General features: G+C 47.7%; 1 protein-coding gene across 1 annotated transcript in view; it reads left to right on the top strand.

Annotated features, from left to right (window-relative positions):
• HELLS (helicase, lymphoid specific) overlaps nucleotides 1–15,977 on the top strand; it is a 588,544-nt gene that overhangs the window by 211,225 nt on the left and 361,342 nt on the right. Inside the window, exon 12 of the mRNA XM_069610592.1 lies at nucleotides 2,801–2,897. Coding sequence (XP_069466693.1) covers nucleotides 2,801–2,897 — 97 coding nt within the window. The remainder of the gene's footprint in view (nucleotides 1–2,800; nucleotides 2,898–15,977) is intronic.

The raw sequence follows: 15,977 nt of genomic DNA, 5'->3' as shown, positions 1-15,977 counted from the left end.
ACAAGACTAGGCTCTCGCCTCCTTCTACCCACTACCGCCTTCCTGATTGCAGCCCCCCATCAAGCTTAGACACGCGAGACTCAGCCACCGCACTCGCCCTAGCCACAAATTCGCTAGAATGATCACCAATGAGACTAAGAACCATACGCAGCATACTCCGCATATCGACCCCACAGCTAGCCATAATTCCACAACACCCCACACTCCACCAACCACGAACCCTACATCCATTTCCATTAAAGGTGCTCATCAATGCCCGCTCCCTGGTAGCCCACGCCACCGATGTTGCAGACATTATCTCTGCCAACCACCTAGACTTCATCGCTATCACTGAGACGTGGCTCCACCTAGCAGCTGGTCCTGCTTCAGCCTTAGCCATACCTGACAACTATAACCTCATCCGTGCTGACAGAAAAAACAGAATAGGAGGAGGTGTGGCATTTATTGCTAAGTCTAACCTAAAGATTAGAGAAGCAACTAACACAACCTCAGCCGAACTCCTATCTATTAAACTTCCGTTATCTAACACCCAAACCATCCTCCTATACATTATATACAGACCTCCAGGCGCCTTATCCACCTTTGAAGAGGATATCTCTCTCCTACTCGCCACAAACACTAAATCTAAATCACAAATAATCATGGGTGATTTCAACCTGGGACTCAATGACCCTAATGACAATCACACCACTTCTCTCAATGACACCATTACTCATTTAGGCCTCACTCAATACATTAAACCAACACATACAAAAGGAAGATTCTTAGACTGGCTAGCGGATGCCCACTGCAACCTCAGACATCACACCTTGTGCTTGGACCGACCATCACCTTATCACCTTCTCTCTACCCAGAACTGTACCCATAACGACACCACCTTCCAGGACACCACAAATCTCCAGAAACAATCACAACATCACTATAGAGAACCTTAGACCACTTCTCATGCCCATCACTAAAGCCAACCTTCCCTCTCAGAATGACAACACGTCCTCGCTTGTAGACCTGTACAACACACGAACTAGCTCTCAACCAGATGGCTCCACTTAAACAACGAAAAGCCAAACCCATTGCCCACACCAACACATGGTTCTCAACTTGTGTAGTACAGGCCTATATTAAAATGATGGATTACCTAATACCAAAGTCTTGGAAAGTCCCACACCAGTTGGACTCTACAAATTCTTACCTTGGTTGTTCTCACCAGCCAAAGGGAAGGAGTCCTTTTTTGGAGCTCCTCTGTCGCATGGAAAATGGGGTCAGGACAGCAGTGGTTGCTTCAGTGTTTTAAAGGGTCTGCAGGCATCTCTGGCCATCCTCTTCGCTTATTTCAGTGTCTAGTGGGCGACTTGCTTTTCCCTCCAGAAGCTTCACTTTTTATACAGTTCCAGCACACGCTCCTCTGCAATCGTTAAGCATTTTATAGAAAGGGGTGTTTTGCTGTCCAATCAGGACAGCCAGACCCCCTGTGTAAGGTGGTCCTATTCAGGCAGTCTGCCAGACAAAGGACATATGGGGGTGGGGGGGTTGGAAGACTCCTCCCAACTTCCTGCCTGCCCAGACACTGGAGCCTAGGTGAGATACCCAAGGGTTCTCACCAAAAGTGAAACGAATACACTGACCTCCCCTCCCAGAATGGTAATGGGGCGAACCAAGGTCAACCACGCTAGTAATGGCGAAAAAAGAAGGGAGGGCCCCAAGCCCTTATTGCGCACTACTGAGGCGATGGTCATGGCCTGTCGTATAAAAATGACCCAATAGTTGGTAGAACACGTCCATTGCCATCAGACATAACTAGGAGATTGTCGATGTGACTAATGTCACAGGAGTAGAGTAGGGGAATACAAAGTATCCCTTTTGGCACTCCACTAAAGGTGGGGTGTGCTAATCTCGCAATAGTTTAGTAACTGTAGTTACTTGAGGATAAAGAAAAACAATCTTAAAGGAGAACCCTAAGGTCCCCAGCAACACTACCCAAAAGGAGTTGTGTGCTGCAGTAGTAAAAACACAGATGCCTTTAAGAGCTATGGAGCAGCCAGACTCCATAGTACAGGAATACAAAGAATAGAGTTCCAAAAGACAGTCCACAAGAATGAATGAGTGCAAAAAGGCCCCACTCATTCAAGATTGCAAGAAAAAGGTCCAGAGGACCTGGTGGTCTCACTGGGAGAGGGGATGAAGCATACAAATGCTGAATCTCCACCAACAGCTGCTGTACAAGCTTTTCATAGGCTAGATGTTAATTTGAGTATACCATTAAATAATTGTCATAGGGTTGTCAAAACTGTTTTTCTTATGAAACTAATACATTTGACATGGGTGCTTACCGCAAAAATATGAAACGTGGATTGTCAAATGAAGGCCTTGTAATGGGTTTATGAAATGAAATTAATTTTGCCGCTTATTAATCTGGACTGTATGAGTTTCTTAACACAAACTAAACCCTATTGCCAGCCTATGAAAAGAACGCAACTGGACTACTGGTGTTTGCCATGCAAGAATGGAAATGTTCAAAGCCAGGTTTGAACAGACGGCCTGTTAGTTGGGGTTGAACAAAGCTCCTTCATTGAGAACATAAGTGAAAATGTGTAGGCTTTTAGTCAATGATTGTTAGGTGACCATGCCAATGTCATTATAAAATATTAGAACAATGTGTTCTGAGAAATATGCTCCAGAGGTCTTGTGATTCTGACTGTAAAAATGTTATGTTCAACTGTAGAACTTTCATAGCTGTCTAGTCTTCATAATCTGTTGGTCCCTTCTGAATGTTTCACTAAACTGTTTTTTATCTTCTGTCTAGCTTTGAGTCGTGGTTTGATATCACTGCAATTTCGCAAAATGCTGAAGGTATTGTAGCCAGTGAACGGGAGCAGAACATTCTGCACATGCTGCATCAGGTATATGCTTTCTCAAACTATTTTGAGCAACCCTTGGTACACTACTTTTGCCCACAGTCCACCATGTCTCCATGAAGGCACAGCCTTGCATGAAGGATTACTAGCTTTTAAAATTTTGCAGTGAGGACATTTATTTTTGCATTTATAGCAGCGCACCAAATCTTCAGGTATCGGGGCGCTAATTACATTAAGTGCAAATTAACACACTTCAAAGTGCATGCTTTTAGGGAGAATACTAATTTCTGTGCTAATTCCCTTAGACCCCAGCTCTTTTGCTGGTCTTTATGACTTTCTCACTCATGTGTTTTTGACCTGATTTGGATTGTTTCCACTGTTTTTGGAGTCAAACTCCATAATTGTATGGTGACATACAGCACCTTCAGTGTTGCAGAAATCCTTTACATTTCTCATAAGGTTTAAATTAGTTTTCTTGTGTGAACTACTGTTCCCAAGAATAGCACGTGAAATTGACTATCTTTACCCTTTGTAGGTCCAGCATACACCATCTTATGTGGAATGCCGGCAGGGTTACATAGTAGCCCCTTATTCTACATTAATGTAACCTTTTTTTTGTTACCCTCGATACCTTAAATGGCTGGAAGTGGTTTATTTTTCCTACCATTGTGCTTTTCTACCGCAGGCTGAATCCTCAGCTGTAATACAGCACATAAGGGTGCCCATTTCCCCAAAATGGTCCCATCTTATTTTCGCCATTTTCTGTTTTTGTGAGGTCTTTCTTGGGTTTTACTGTGCGCGTTGAGTCAGGTTCGAGCCATTTGTGTGTTTGGTGGGCTTCATCCCTGAAGCCCGTCTCTGGCTCCAGTGTCTGGAAAGGCAGGATATGAGGGAAGTTACTGAAACTCCCCTGACCTTTGTCTAAGCAAGGAATGCCTGAATGCAACCAGTCCTGATTGGCTGGCTGTCGTTTTAGGACAGCCACCCTGCTGGGTGTTTGACAGTCTAGGCTGTGCATGAATGGGAGAAACCTGCTTAAAAGGCTAGGGTTTTGGGACTAGAGGCAGTCGACCGCTGGGAGAAAACCCGGTTAACAAACCGTGAACTGAGCTTGCTGCATCCTCCTGGACCTTTGAATTGCCCGGTGAAGGGCTTGCTGCACTGCTGAAATTCACTTTACAATTCGACAGAAGCTCCGGAAGGGAAGACTTCTTCCCTTGCGTTAGTGGGACCAACTAACCCTGAGACTCCGACTGGCTGTACTACTTTGTTGCTGCAAGAACCGAGTGCAAGGGGTCGAAAAATCTGTAGTCTAGTGCAATGTTTGAAATCAGCACAGCTGCAGGGCTTCACTGGGCACTTCACGGTCCAGGAAGCTGCTGGCATTTTTGTGTCGTCTGTCCTCCTGTGGTCAACTCTGCCTCTAGTCCCAAAACACTCAAGCAAGTTCCATTCATTCACAGCCCTAGGCTGTCCATCACCCAGCAGGGTGGCTGTCCTCCCAGACAGCCAGCCGGCCAATCGGAACTGGTTTCACTCAGTCACACAAAGGACTGGGAAGTATCGAGACCAACCCTCACTACCTGCCTTTCCAGACATACTGGAGCCTGGGCGGGCCTGAAGCCCGAGGCCCACCAAAGGCAAAATACACAAAGGACTCGAACCTGATTCAAACAGAATAAAAGCCCAGACGAAAGCAACAAACAAATGGCGAATAAAGACTACAGGACAATTTTGAGGAAATGGTCACCCTTGGGTGCTCTACTGCCCCTGAGGATTCCGCCTTGCAGATACATGGCACAAGGTAGTAAAAAAGAAACTACTGCCACCAGCCATTAAAGTGAGTTAGTGTTACATAATGTACATGAGTGGGATAAAGGAGTTACTATGTAACCGCCCAGCACTCCAAATAGGGGGGTGTGCTGGACCCACAAAGGAAAAGCTAAGTAAGACAGGAGTCATCTTACTATTCTTGGGAACAGTAGTTCACCCAAGAAATTGTAGTTCAACATTGAGATCCAAGGGACTTCTCAGTGGCACTGCACAAAAGGTGCCGTCACAATGCAAAAAGCAGACGCCGATATTAGCAGACTCCATCAAACAGTAAAACACCAAAATCCTAGTCAGGATAAACTCTGAAGTAAGAGTCCCTCTCACTCAGGAGTTAAAATGTAAAAAGTCCTCCGTGGAGGGTGGTCTCTAAGGTTAAAGGGTATAGGCACAGAATTGAAAATGCCGGGAGAGAATGCAAAGGTTGTGCTGTAGTTCCTTTTTAAATACTGCAAACCTGGAAGCTGAAGAAAAGTTCACCACTGAAACCAAAGAGGTGGATGAAGGAAAAGTGGCGGAGACCATTTCCAGCGAGCAGGGAGCCTGCTGTGTAACCTGAACCTGCTGTAGTGCTTTCTTCCCATCGGCCTGGGGACTCTGAAAATGACGACCCTGAGCCTGGTGAGACCCACTAGACTCAGACCTGCATTTGAGCCATCCCACTAGTTTCTGCCACCTTGTGTTGCTGCAATACCCTGGGACCTCAAGACACTGTGCGGTTCAGTCTTCCGAATCTCGCTGAAACCTCGTGGGCATTCTGGTGGATCTCCAGAGACACGAATAGTCCAATAAGTCCCCTCACCAGAGTGCTGGATCTTTGTAACAACGAGAATTCAACTGCGCTTTTCTGTCTTCTGTGCTCCTTTAAAAAGGCGCCAAATCTGCAGAACTGCATTCAGCTGCGAGGAAAACCTTGCCTAGAGCCTTCTTCATTGATCCCTACTGCAAAGTTCCTTCTGAGGTCTTGTTTTCGGTCACCAAGACAAGGAATCCACTGGCGGGCTATTTGGCTGCAGACCCTGAAGTCCTTCTGCTGCAAAATCTTCAATGCTGGGGTACTGTTGGCTTGGGTATGTATTTACCTCATGTCTTTTAGGGTTTCTGTGTAGCTGTGGGATGTTTTCTGTGATGGGGATGCCTCTCATCCAGTGCACCTAGTCCCACTGCTAGAATCCTGCTAGGGTGTCCTCTGTGAAGCCCCTGGACCCTCTTCTTTTAAAGTACTCACCTGTTTGCCCAGCCTTCCTTAGGAACTATTACTTTTGCTACTTCTATCCTGACACTGCCTGTTGGTCCCGAGATCCTAGTGACCCTCCCACCCCCTCTTCTGCCACTGAACACTCATGCTCCAAGAATAAGGGAAAGTGTTTTGGGATTGGGACTTTTGCCAAGAAAATAAGTGTCTAAAAGTTACCTAAGTGGAGTTGGCTGCTAGCTGTAGCAAGAGTGAATAGCTTGGATGTGTGATGCACTATTCTTAAAAGTATGGTTAAAATCTTTTCTTCCTTAAACTGTTTTGTCATTCTAATAGAAGGTAGATGTGAAGGTGCTTCTTCCCAATTGGTTTCGTCAGATTAGTCCTATTAGGATAATTGTTTGTGTCCCCCAAATTGGTCTTGCTTCCCCTGACTTGCCGTTAGCCTGTCCAGAATAAGTCTAATAGTTGGTTGCCTACCTAGAATAATGGAGTCATTCAGTGAAGTGTAACATTAGGGTTTAGTTTCCCTGTGCTGTCTAACCCAGAATCTGGTTCCTACTGTCCCTTATCAGTCACTTGTATAGTGGGGAAAGATCTAACCTGGACTCCTTGCGAGATATGAAGAATATGGGGTTTTCTTAACTGGAGTTAGCTGTGTGCCATCCACAAATAAGGTACCAGAGTTACTGTTTATCTCAATCTGTGTTTCACTGATCTCAAAAGCACCTGTAGTTGAATATTACATCCTTGGTTTTACTCTAGTAGAACTGTCATTACAGGTTTATACTGTACCTGGAATAAGTATTCCACTATTCACAAAGTATATTGTCCAGCTGACTGATTTGTACTGTGAGTCACTGTACAACTGGTAGGGTCTACTGCCCTTTGCATTACTGAATGTAGTTGTGAAAGGCACCTTTTGGTTTTTACTCCCAAGAATAGGTGTGACCTATACTGAATGTGATTTTTTTTTTTTCACTTCCCTAGAATTACTGTTGGGTATTCCAAATAAGATTTATACTTTGTATCTTCAAGTATAGTGTTGTTTTATAACTGTGATTTCATGTTAGTGCTTATTTCCCCTAGATTTCTGTGCCTACCTGTATTTAAATAAATTATTTATTTTTTACATAGTGTTTCAGTGTTTCTTCGGACCATTTGTAGTACAATTTCATTTGTACTGATTCTACAGCCCTCTTTCCTTTCTAAGATAAGCCTGGCTGCTCTGTCTATGCTACCATGTACTCGGGTGGTACAGTCTTATGCTAAGAGTGGAGTCTTGTACTGCCTCATTTGAATGGTTTCGATGAAGTTGGTAGCACTTCAGAAACTGCACTAACAGCCCCAACTGCGCACAGTCTCCCTACCCCCGAGGTGGGATGCCTCGGCCAGGGTGCTGGGGAGGACACCGGAGAAGAGGCCATCGCGAAGCCCGAATCTGACCCCTCGGGAAGCAAAAAGGAGGGGTGTGGGGGGGGGTAGGAGGGGGAAGGCCGGGAAGGCCAGCGGCCTCGGCAGGCCATACTCCAAGGCACGGATGTTTCTTCTTTGGATGAGGAAGACCAGGCGTTCTTACACACGATCCACGAGGACGTGGGGGAGGACTATGGTAGAAAGTCGACTGGGATGTCGGTAGAAGGGCAGATAACGCGGGGCCTAGTAGGCCTACTGCTACAACTCTGCCGAGAGATGTATCGCTGGACATCCTTTCGACCCTGCCCACATTGGAGTTGGAAATTCAGAAAAGGATGCTGCCAGCCCCGGATCAGCCTTAGGCGAAAAAGAGGAAGCGCCACCCAACGCTCCTGCATCAACCACAACACATGCCGTCTCCTGAGAGGGACCCAGACACAGCAGATGAGGTGGGGTAGTGTCATGCCATGGTCGTCCATGCTTTTCCAGCTAACACCTGAGGAGACCAACAAGGAAGGTTTCTTTTACCTGAGGCACAAGGCTAAAAGGAAAACCATCATGGCAGTGCCTCTCCTGGACAATGTTTGGGAGGCAATCCTGGTCCTGTTGAACCCAGCCAAGCGGTATGGGCTGGAGAAAAAGTGCAGGGTGCCAGAGTCTGCATCCAGGTGTGTACGGTTGCAACCATCGCCGGACTCTGGTGTCGGTGGCTGCAAGGAAGAAGTCATCCTTGTCATCCTCAGCCCATCCAGACAGCGAGGGGAAGCGCCCGACGCACTGGCAATCCTGGCCAGGCACGACTGGGAGCCGTGGTACAAGCTGGCCCTGATTCTAGAGTTCCTACATGGTGGCCCTGGACATCCCCGACACAGGTTTCCGACAGATGGGGGGGGGGTGGGGGGGCAGCGTCTGCCTCTGTCATCGAGGCTGGCTGAGGGCCACCAACTTCTACTAGGTCCAAACAAGGCTACTGGACATGCCCTTTGGGGACAACCTCTTAGGGAAGATGTCGATGAGTCTTTACAAGCCATAAGGTATGATAGACAGCTTGGGCTCTCCAACAACACTGTTCTTCTGTTGAAGCCTCCGGCTGAAAGTCCAGCAGATGGAGGTGTTCGGTGGCGGTTCCTTATACCGTCAGTCCTTCCGTTCCACGACCCAGGAGGCCTACATTGGCCGTCCCAAGGCTTTCGGTGGAAGGGGCCAGCGCAGTCTCTCAAGGCGGAACAGTCTCCAAAGCAAGACTGAACTGACCAGGACATCGGGCCTCCACCCATGCACCCCAGTGGGAGGTCTGCTTGCAGGATTCGTCAGCGTGTGGAAGATCTACACCGACAAATGGGTGCTGAACGCCAGGGTTGGACTGGGACATGAAATAGGCCCGGACACCCAAAAAAAGTGGCCCATCCCACGGCTTAAAAAAAAAGTGGCCCTCAAACATCTGTGAATCGCGTCAATTCACGACTTTACAGAAAATGCTACATTACAACACAACTCATAGCATAACTGCATACAGTTCTCTGACCGGGTCCACAGCTCTGAGACTCAGGAGTGGCATGAACACTACCTTTCACCCCTTGACAAAACATAGTGGCATCAAATGGCATTGTTCCTAAGTACACTACGAAAAATATGGTTATGATTTCACTAATGGGATATACATTTCCTACAAGAATGGATCACCATAGGTATCAATATCTGTGTATAGATCCATATTGTCAAATTACTGTGAATGCAAGCAGATGCCCAAGACCGAATGATATGTTACTATATAGCACTTACGTGTTAAGCTTTTTTTTTTTATAGTTTCCCTGCACTTGCGTGATCTCAATGTCACCTGGCCTAGTAGGATCATTCTGTCTCCCCATGATGTGACAGTGGCAAGCATAACAATGCTTGACCATTTTCCAAAGCAATGGGACAACTATGGATAATAAATACACGCTCCTTGTCATACGTTCTCTTATTCAACCACAAAGACCTGTTTAAAATGGGGGAAACACTGCACAAAAAGAACCCGGAGGCAGAGTGACCTACCTTTTGACTCCTCCTGGCTCATGAGGCAGCTGCTCTGTGCATCCGGTCTCGCTGTCCTGCTCCATGCTGTCTTCCATCACGCTGATCGGAGGAATCATGTTTGTTCCGTTAGTCAACATTCTTGCAGATGCTCAGAAAAAAGCAGCAAAAGATACCACTTGTCACGACTGCATCCTTGTATCTCTATCAGCACAGCATGCACTAGCATTCTAATCTTAACTTAGCTATACAGAGAGGGCTACTACGCCAGTGGCACCCCGCTATTTCACTGTCTCCCAATACTCCACCACAGTCACGTATGTGCACCGGTCAGCAGGTGCGTGGGGGGGGCGGTGTGTAAGGGCTGTCACTGCCGCCTGTGCGCCTCAGGGCTGCAAAGTGCGCAGGCTGGCTGTCCTCCCATCTGATGGGAAGGAGGGAGCGGGAGCAGAAAGCCAGACCCGCTTCCACACTAGACCCAGAGGAGCCGTGTTATAAATGCCTGGGATGGCTTGCATGAGCGTGCAGTGCTGTCATCGCCAGCAGTCAATTGAAGTGCGCACTGGCAATGAATGGGAAGCCAACGACGCATACACCCTTAAATTAAGTTTCCGTAACGGGAGCAGGGCTGCCTGCATGCACCATTTATTCTATGTGGATGGCATTGGCAGTTATTGAGTTTGGGAGTTACAAAAAAACCTAAATCTGCTACCAGTTTATGTTCTAGTATACTACACTGAAAAGAACGGTTTCAACCTGACAGCGACATGTAAACTGACCTACCTGTGCTTCGAAATGTCCAACATAAACTGAAAGGCAGCAGGTCTCTGCGCCACGATCATTCCTTGCAAGGCACTGCCGTGTCTGACAGAGGCTACCCAGTGCCCACTGAGCGACAATGGATATCATCTTTGGTAAGATTAAGACTCGCAGTGGCCATGAACTCAGCATGGCAGCCGCCGTTCGTGTGTAAAGGAACCATGCCTTCTGGACAGCAGTAGTATGGCATCTTGAGGGGGCAATGCAGAGTGATTGCATCAAGAGTCTGTAATACAAAACACGGAGGGAGCAGGCCGGGCTGAGGCAGCCTCGCCCAGCCCTGCCGCTTCCTCCCAGTGTTTTGGAACACTTACTGCTGCTGGCACCAGGGTGTCGCGGACTGCAGCAGTTGGCCGCTGGCCGGCTGCATTTATCAAAGAAATGTTACCTTTCTCTGCCTCTGCGGCGGGCTGGCGGCGACGGGGCTGCAATTACTTAGTTAGATACTTGCTTACAGATCCTTTGCCTCGCTGCCGCCGGACAGGCGCAAGTTGCAGAGGCCCTGGGGGCCGGTTCCTGAAGTGTGAAGGCACAGTGAAGTCCATGCCTGGGCCGGAGACCGGCCCAGCGTGGGCTTCAGGAGCCGGCCCCCCAGGTCTCCATGATTTTGTATCAGCCATGGGCCGATTGGCCGACGGCTCAATTCAACTCTGCTGAACGCTCTCGCCCACGGATGGACCCTGGAGTTTCAGCAAGTGTCCGCGGATCCCTCCAGTGGCACGGCAGGAGCAGCACATCCCTCGGCTTCTACAGGTGGTACATGCCATGCTAGTAAAAGGGCCGATGGAGCTAGTTCCAAGACGACTCCAGGGTCTACTCCAGATACTACTTGGTCAAAAAAGACCAGGGGCTGGAGGCCATTCTAGACCTGCAGCATCACCAGTACTTAAAGACCACAAAAATTCAGGTTTGTCCCATTGCGGGACGTGCTCTTCCAACTGGAGGAAGGAGACTTCTTGATTGTCGGACGATTACTGATGGGGCGTCCACTGAACGTAGCCTGGGGCTTAGGGTTTCAACCCCCCCCCCCCCCCCAACCCCACCAACACCAGGACATGGTCACCACAGATGCTTCCCTGGAGGGTTGGGGTGTCCACAACGGACGTCTGCACGCCAGAGGCCTGTGGCTGCCGGAGGGGTAGGATCTCCACATCAATATCCTGGAGCTGCAGGCAGTGTTGTGGGCCCTAAAGTCATTCCTTTTGTCCCTGAAGGGCAAGGTGGTGAGTATCTTCACGGACAGCACCACCACAATGGTTTACATCAGGAAGCAGCGAGGCACCTAATTCACAGCACTCTCCAGAGAGTTGCAGGACTTGTGGCACTGGGCCGTCGACCAAGAGATTTCCCTAATCTCCCTTTACCTGGTGGGAGTTAAACACCATCGCAGACTCACTCAGCAGGGAGTTGCAATCCTGCTACGAGTGGGAACTTTGGCAGTATCAGGTGGACCGCATCTTCAAGTGGGGCAGACTCCAGATCGATCTGTTTGCAACGGCGGCGAACTCCAAATGCCAGTAATTTGCCAGCGGGTTCCACCAGCCGAGGAGCATGAGGGACGTGTTCTCCCACCCGTGGGAAGGCCTGTTCTTATACATGTTTCCTCTGTTTCCTCGCCTGCTGCGAGTCATCAATCAACTCAAATTGTGCCACTGCAAGATGAAATTTGTCGCCCCAGCGTGGCTGAGGCAGATATGGTACCCAGACCTTCTCAGCCTGTCGCATCGCCTGCCAGTGGTTCTGTATCTTCTCACCACAGAAGGAGGCACGACCCAGGATCGCTCAACCTGAGGGCTTGGCTCCTGCAGCCTTGAGGTTAGAGGATATGAGTTGCCTGCAGACTGACTGCAGGGTGGTCCTTGCCAAGGCCAGGGCGTCATTGACTTTGAAGTACTACAGGCCCAACTGGAAGCATTTCGCTACTTGGTGCTGGTCTCAGAAAATTACACCTGAGGGTCACGGCCCTGCAGGTCCTTCCATACTTGCTATCCTTGGCCAAGGTTGGTTAGTTGTATGCTGTTAGTTTTTTTTTTTTTTTGGTGCTAAATTCCTCCCGGGTCTTTTTGCTGAACTTTGGGACTTTGTTCATTTAATTCTGTGTTTTCTGTTCATTTTGACATTGGAGTCTGACAAACTCTATGGGCATCATCTATTTACATTGTCACCAAGCACCCTCAGTGCTGTGACACAGGAAGTGTTGGGCAGATTTTGTATGCAGTACCCTTTGGGACCACAACACACAACAATGACTACAGATGTAAGCAAACCAACCTTTGGTAAAAGTCTGTACTACAGTTTTGATACCAGAGGTGAGCAGCCAGGCTTATCTCAAGAGGGGATTGTGAGCAGTAATGTTAGAGGTCTACAATCACGTGTTCAAATAAACTTGTACTCCAGATGTCTTTCTTTATCCGTCAGTTATAAAACCTTCATAAGGAGGCAATTATAAATATACTTCATTACTATTTCAGAATACTTTTCAAGAGGAGTAAAAGGGAAAGGTTATTAGAACATGAAAGGTTACAATTATTCTTAGTGTAGATATTTCGAGTTCACCAGAATAGTCAATTAAATAGGCTATGCCAAAGTCAATGGGCTAAAGTCTTGGATAGGATAAAGCGGTTCTGGTAGTTCAACAGAAAAGTCTCTGCACAAGTTCTCAGAAGTAGTTTGTAAAAAGAATCATATGTTGGGGTCACAAGCTGATTAGACCTGCGAGTTGCAAAAGTTTCAAGCACTTACACCGTGAGAGGCAAGTACTCTGATTTCACAGTATCTTGCAATAAAGAGGCAGCTGATGACTTCTGTTCCTGGGCCTCAGTTGTGGGGACAACAAGGAGGATGTGGGGGGGAGGGGGTGCAGACACTCCTGGACTGCACTTGAACAGTCATAAGCTTGCAACTGGCAAACTTCGATTACGGTAGCTGCAAGTAAAGCACACAAACTGGTGTCCCTCTCCCTGGTTATTCGGTTTCCTGCACCACTGAGGAAAATACAACCAGCTCCGAGATTGGTATCCAGGTGGCTTACTGTCGAATTGATTGGTCCCACCAACTCAAAGGGAGAAGTTGTCCTTGCAGGGCTTCTGTCGAGGTGAACTTGGCGATTCGGACCTGCAGCAGGGCTTCACCGGGCAAATCAATGGTCCAGGAGTTGCAGCAGCCATCCTCTTCAAGCTAGTCTTCGGTTCTTTCGTTACAGTGGTCCACTCTGCCTTCCAAGCCAAGAGACTTGCATTTTACAGTTCTCTCCCATTCATTCCAGCATAGCTGCCACTCACCCAGCAGGGTGGCTGTCCTTGCCGGACAGCCAATCACCAGAGTGCATTTGGGTCTCCTAGTAAACTAAGCACAGGGAGGTTTGGGCACCTCCCTAAATTCCTGCCCACCCCAGACACTTGGGGCGCCAGAGGCGGTCTTCACTCCTGAAACCTGGTTTGGCGAGCCTAGACTAACTCTAGAAGGACCTTTCCACAAAGAAATGGTTAAAAAAAAAAGACCGGAACCGGTTTTTACAGTGGGGGCTGAGACGCCATCTTGAAAAACATGGCTCCAGCGATTTAACGTTACCAGAGCTACGAATAGTTCGCAGTCGAACAAGTATGGTAGTTCGTTGTAAAACCACTGCTACCAGCCATTCTGAGAGGAAAGGGTAGCATTTGACTGCTACACAAGTATGTCGACATGGGGGGGGGGGGGTGTGAGATACTAAGTAACGCCTCCAGCACTCTATTGTAAGATATGGTGTGCTGGGTCTAGGAATTTAAGACTAGTAAAATCAATTTCACTTTACCTTCTCTGGGATAAACTATTTCCCAGAGTAAGTATTTAAACCTTGGGAAAGCCTGAAAGGCTTCCCTGTGCCACTGAGCTGAGGGTGCGCTGTGACACAAATGAAGATGATGCCTATGGAGTTGTTTTCTTTGGTTATGGAGCTTAAATGAGTAAAATGCACATCAAAATACATGAGTGGGGAAAAAGGGTTGCTCTCTCCAGGTCCTCAAAATCCAGCAAAGTTGCTGGGGGTCTCTAAGGTGAAGGGAAATTGGCACACAGTATCTAGACCCAGCACACCCTATGTTACCATAGGGTGCTGGAGGGGTTTCTTGGTATCCCCTTTGTCTAGTGTCTCATGTAACACTTTTGTTACCCTTTCTGCAATTAGTGGCTGGTAGCAGCGGTTTACTTTTTTCTGCCTTTGTGATTCTACCGCTGGCTGCAATTGCAGCTGCAGTAAAGCACCCATGGGTGCCCATTTTGTCAAAATGGCCCTGGTCTTTTTTTCGCCATTTCTTGTTGGAAAGGTCCTTTTTGAGATTTACTGTGTAGGCCAAACCAGGTTTGGTCCCCTTTGTCCGTTTTTGTCTTTGGTGGGATTGTTGGCACTTTTATGAGAACTCTTCCTAATTCCCTTTCCTTGGAGACCCCCAGCAACTTTTCTGGATTTTGAGGACTAGATTTTTTTACATGGAAAGAGTGAGCCCTTTTTCCCACTCATGTATTTTGATGTGCATTTTACGTGTTTTCTTTGGTTATGGACCTTAAACAACTCCATAGGCGGCATCTTTTCATTTGTCACACTGCACCATCAGTGCAGCGACGCAGGGATGTCTTTAGACTTCCCAAAGGTTTAAATACCTTCTCTGGGATAAACTGTTTCCTAGAGAATGTACAATGAAATTGACTTTACTAGTCTTTCCAAATTCATAGACCCAGCACACACCATCTTACAATGGATTGCTGGAGGGGTTAAAATATTCATGTAGCAGTCAAATGCTACCCTTGCCTATTGGAAAGGCTGGTGGCAGTGGTTTTACAACAAACTACCATGATTGTTTCCCGACCGCGAACACCGGTAGCTAAAAATCACGGGAGGAATGTTTTTCAAGATGGTGCCTTAAGCCCCTTTGTTAAACTGGTCCTGGCTGTCTTTTTTCGCAGTTTCTTTTTTCGCAGTTTCTTTTTGTAAAGGTCCTTCTAGTATTTGTCTCTGCGCGCCAAACCAGGTTTGGTCCCTTTGTTTGTATGCCTTTGGCGGGCTTCAGGACTGAAGACCGCCTCTGGTGTCTGGGGTGGGCAGGAAGTGAGGGAGGTGCCCGATAGTCTCCTAGGAGACCCAAATGCACTCTGGCTTGATTGGCTGACTGCTGGGTGAGTGACAGCTAGGCTGGAATGAAAGGGAGAAAAGTGTTAAAAGACGAGTCTCTTGGACTGGAATGCAGAATAGACCTCTGGAACGAAAGAACCGAAGACTAGCTTGAAGAGGATGGCTGCTGCAACTCCTGGACCGTTTGTTTGCCTGGTGAAGCCCTGCTGCAGGTCCGAATTGCCAAACTCCATTTTACAGAGAACCTCCTTCAAGGACGGCTGCTTCCTTTTGAGTTGGTGGGACCAATTAACTCATAACGCACATGGATACTTTTCTCAAGGCTGGTTAAGATTAACCCGGGAGAGGGACACCATTTTGTGTTCTCGAATCCAGAGCTCCTGGAACTGAAGTGACTCCATCTTGTTTGCTGCCTTCAATGGTCCAGTGCAGGAGTCCCCCGACGTCCTCCCTCTTATCCCCACGACTGAGGCTCAGGAACAGCGAGATCTGCAGGACCTGCCAGGAACCACGACTTCAGCAACCTTTGTGTTCTTCGTACAAAGGTACTGTGCCAACCCGATTAAGAGAACGCCACTCTCGCGTTGCAAGTTCTTGGAACTGTCTCAACTTGCATGCCTAATCAGCTTGTGACCCGACAAATGATCCTTTTACATCTAAACTACTTCTGAGCACTTTTGCAAAGACTTTACCATTTGTAAGTGTCTACTTGAACCACTGTGATTTAAAGTCCTCTGTGTAA

Source organism: Ambystoma mexicanum, chromosome 8 (genome assembly GCF_040938575.1).
Source record: "Ambystoma mexicanum isolate Mex_15411 chromosome 8, UKY_AmexF1_1, whole genome shotgun sequence".
Taxonomy (NCBI): domain Eukaryota; kingdom Metazoa; phylum Chordata; class Amphibia; order Caudata; family Ambystomatidae; genus Ambystoma; species Ambystoma mexicanum.
The sequence above is the reverse complement of the archived record's forward strand: the minus strand, read 5'-3'. Positions and strand labels throughout refer to the sequence as shown.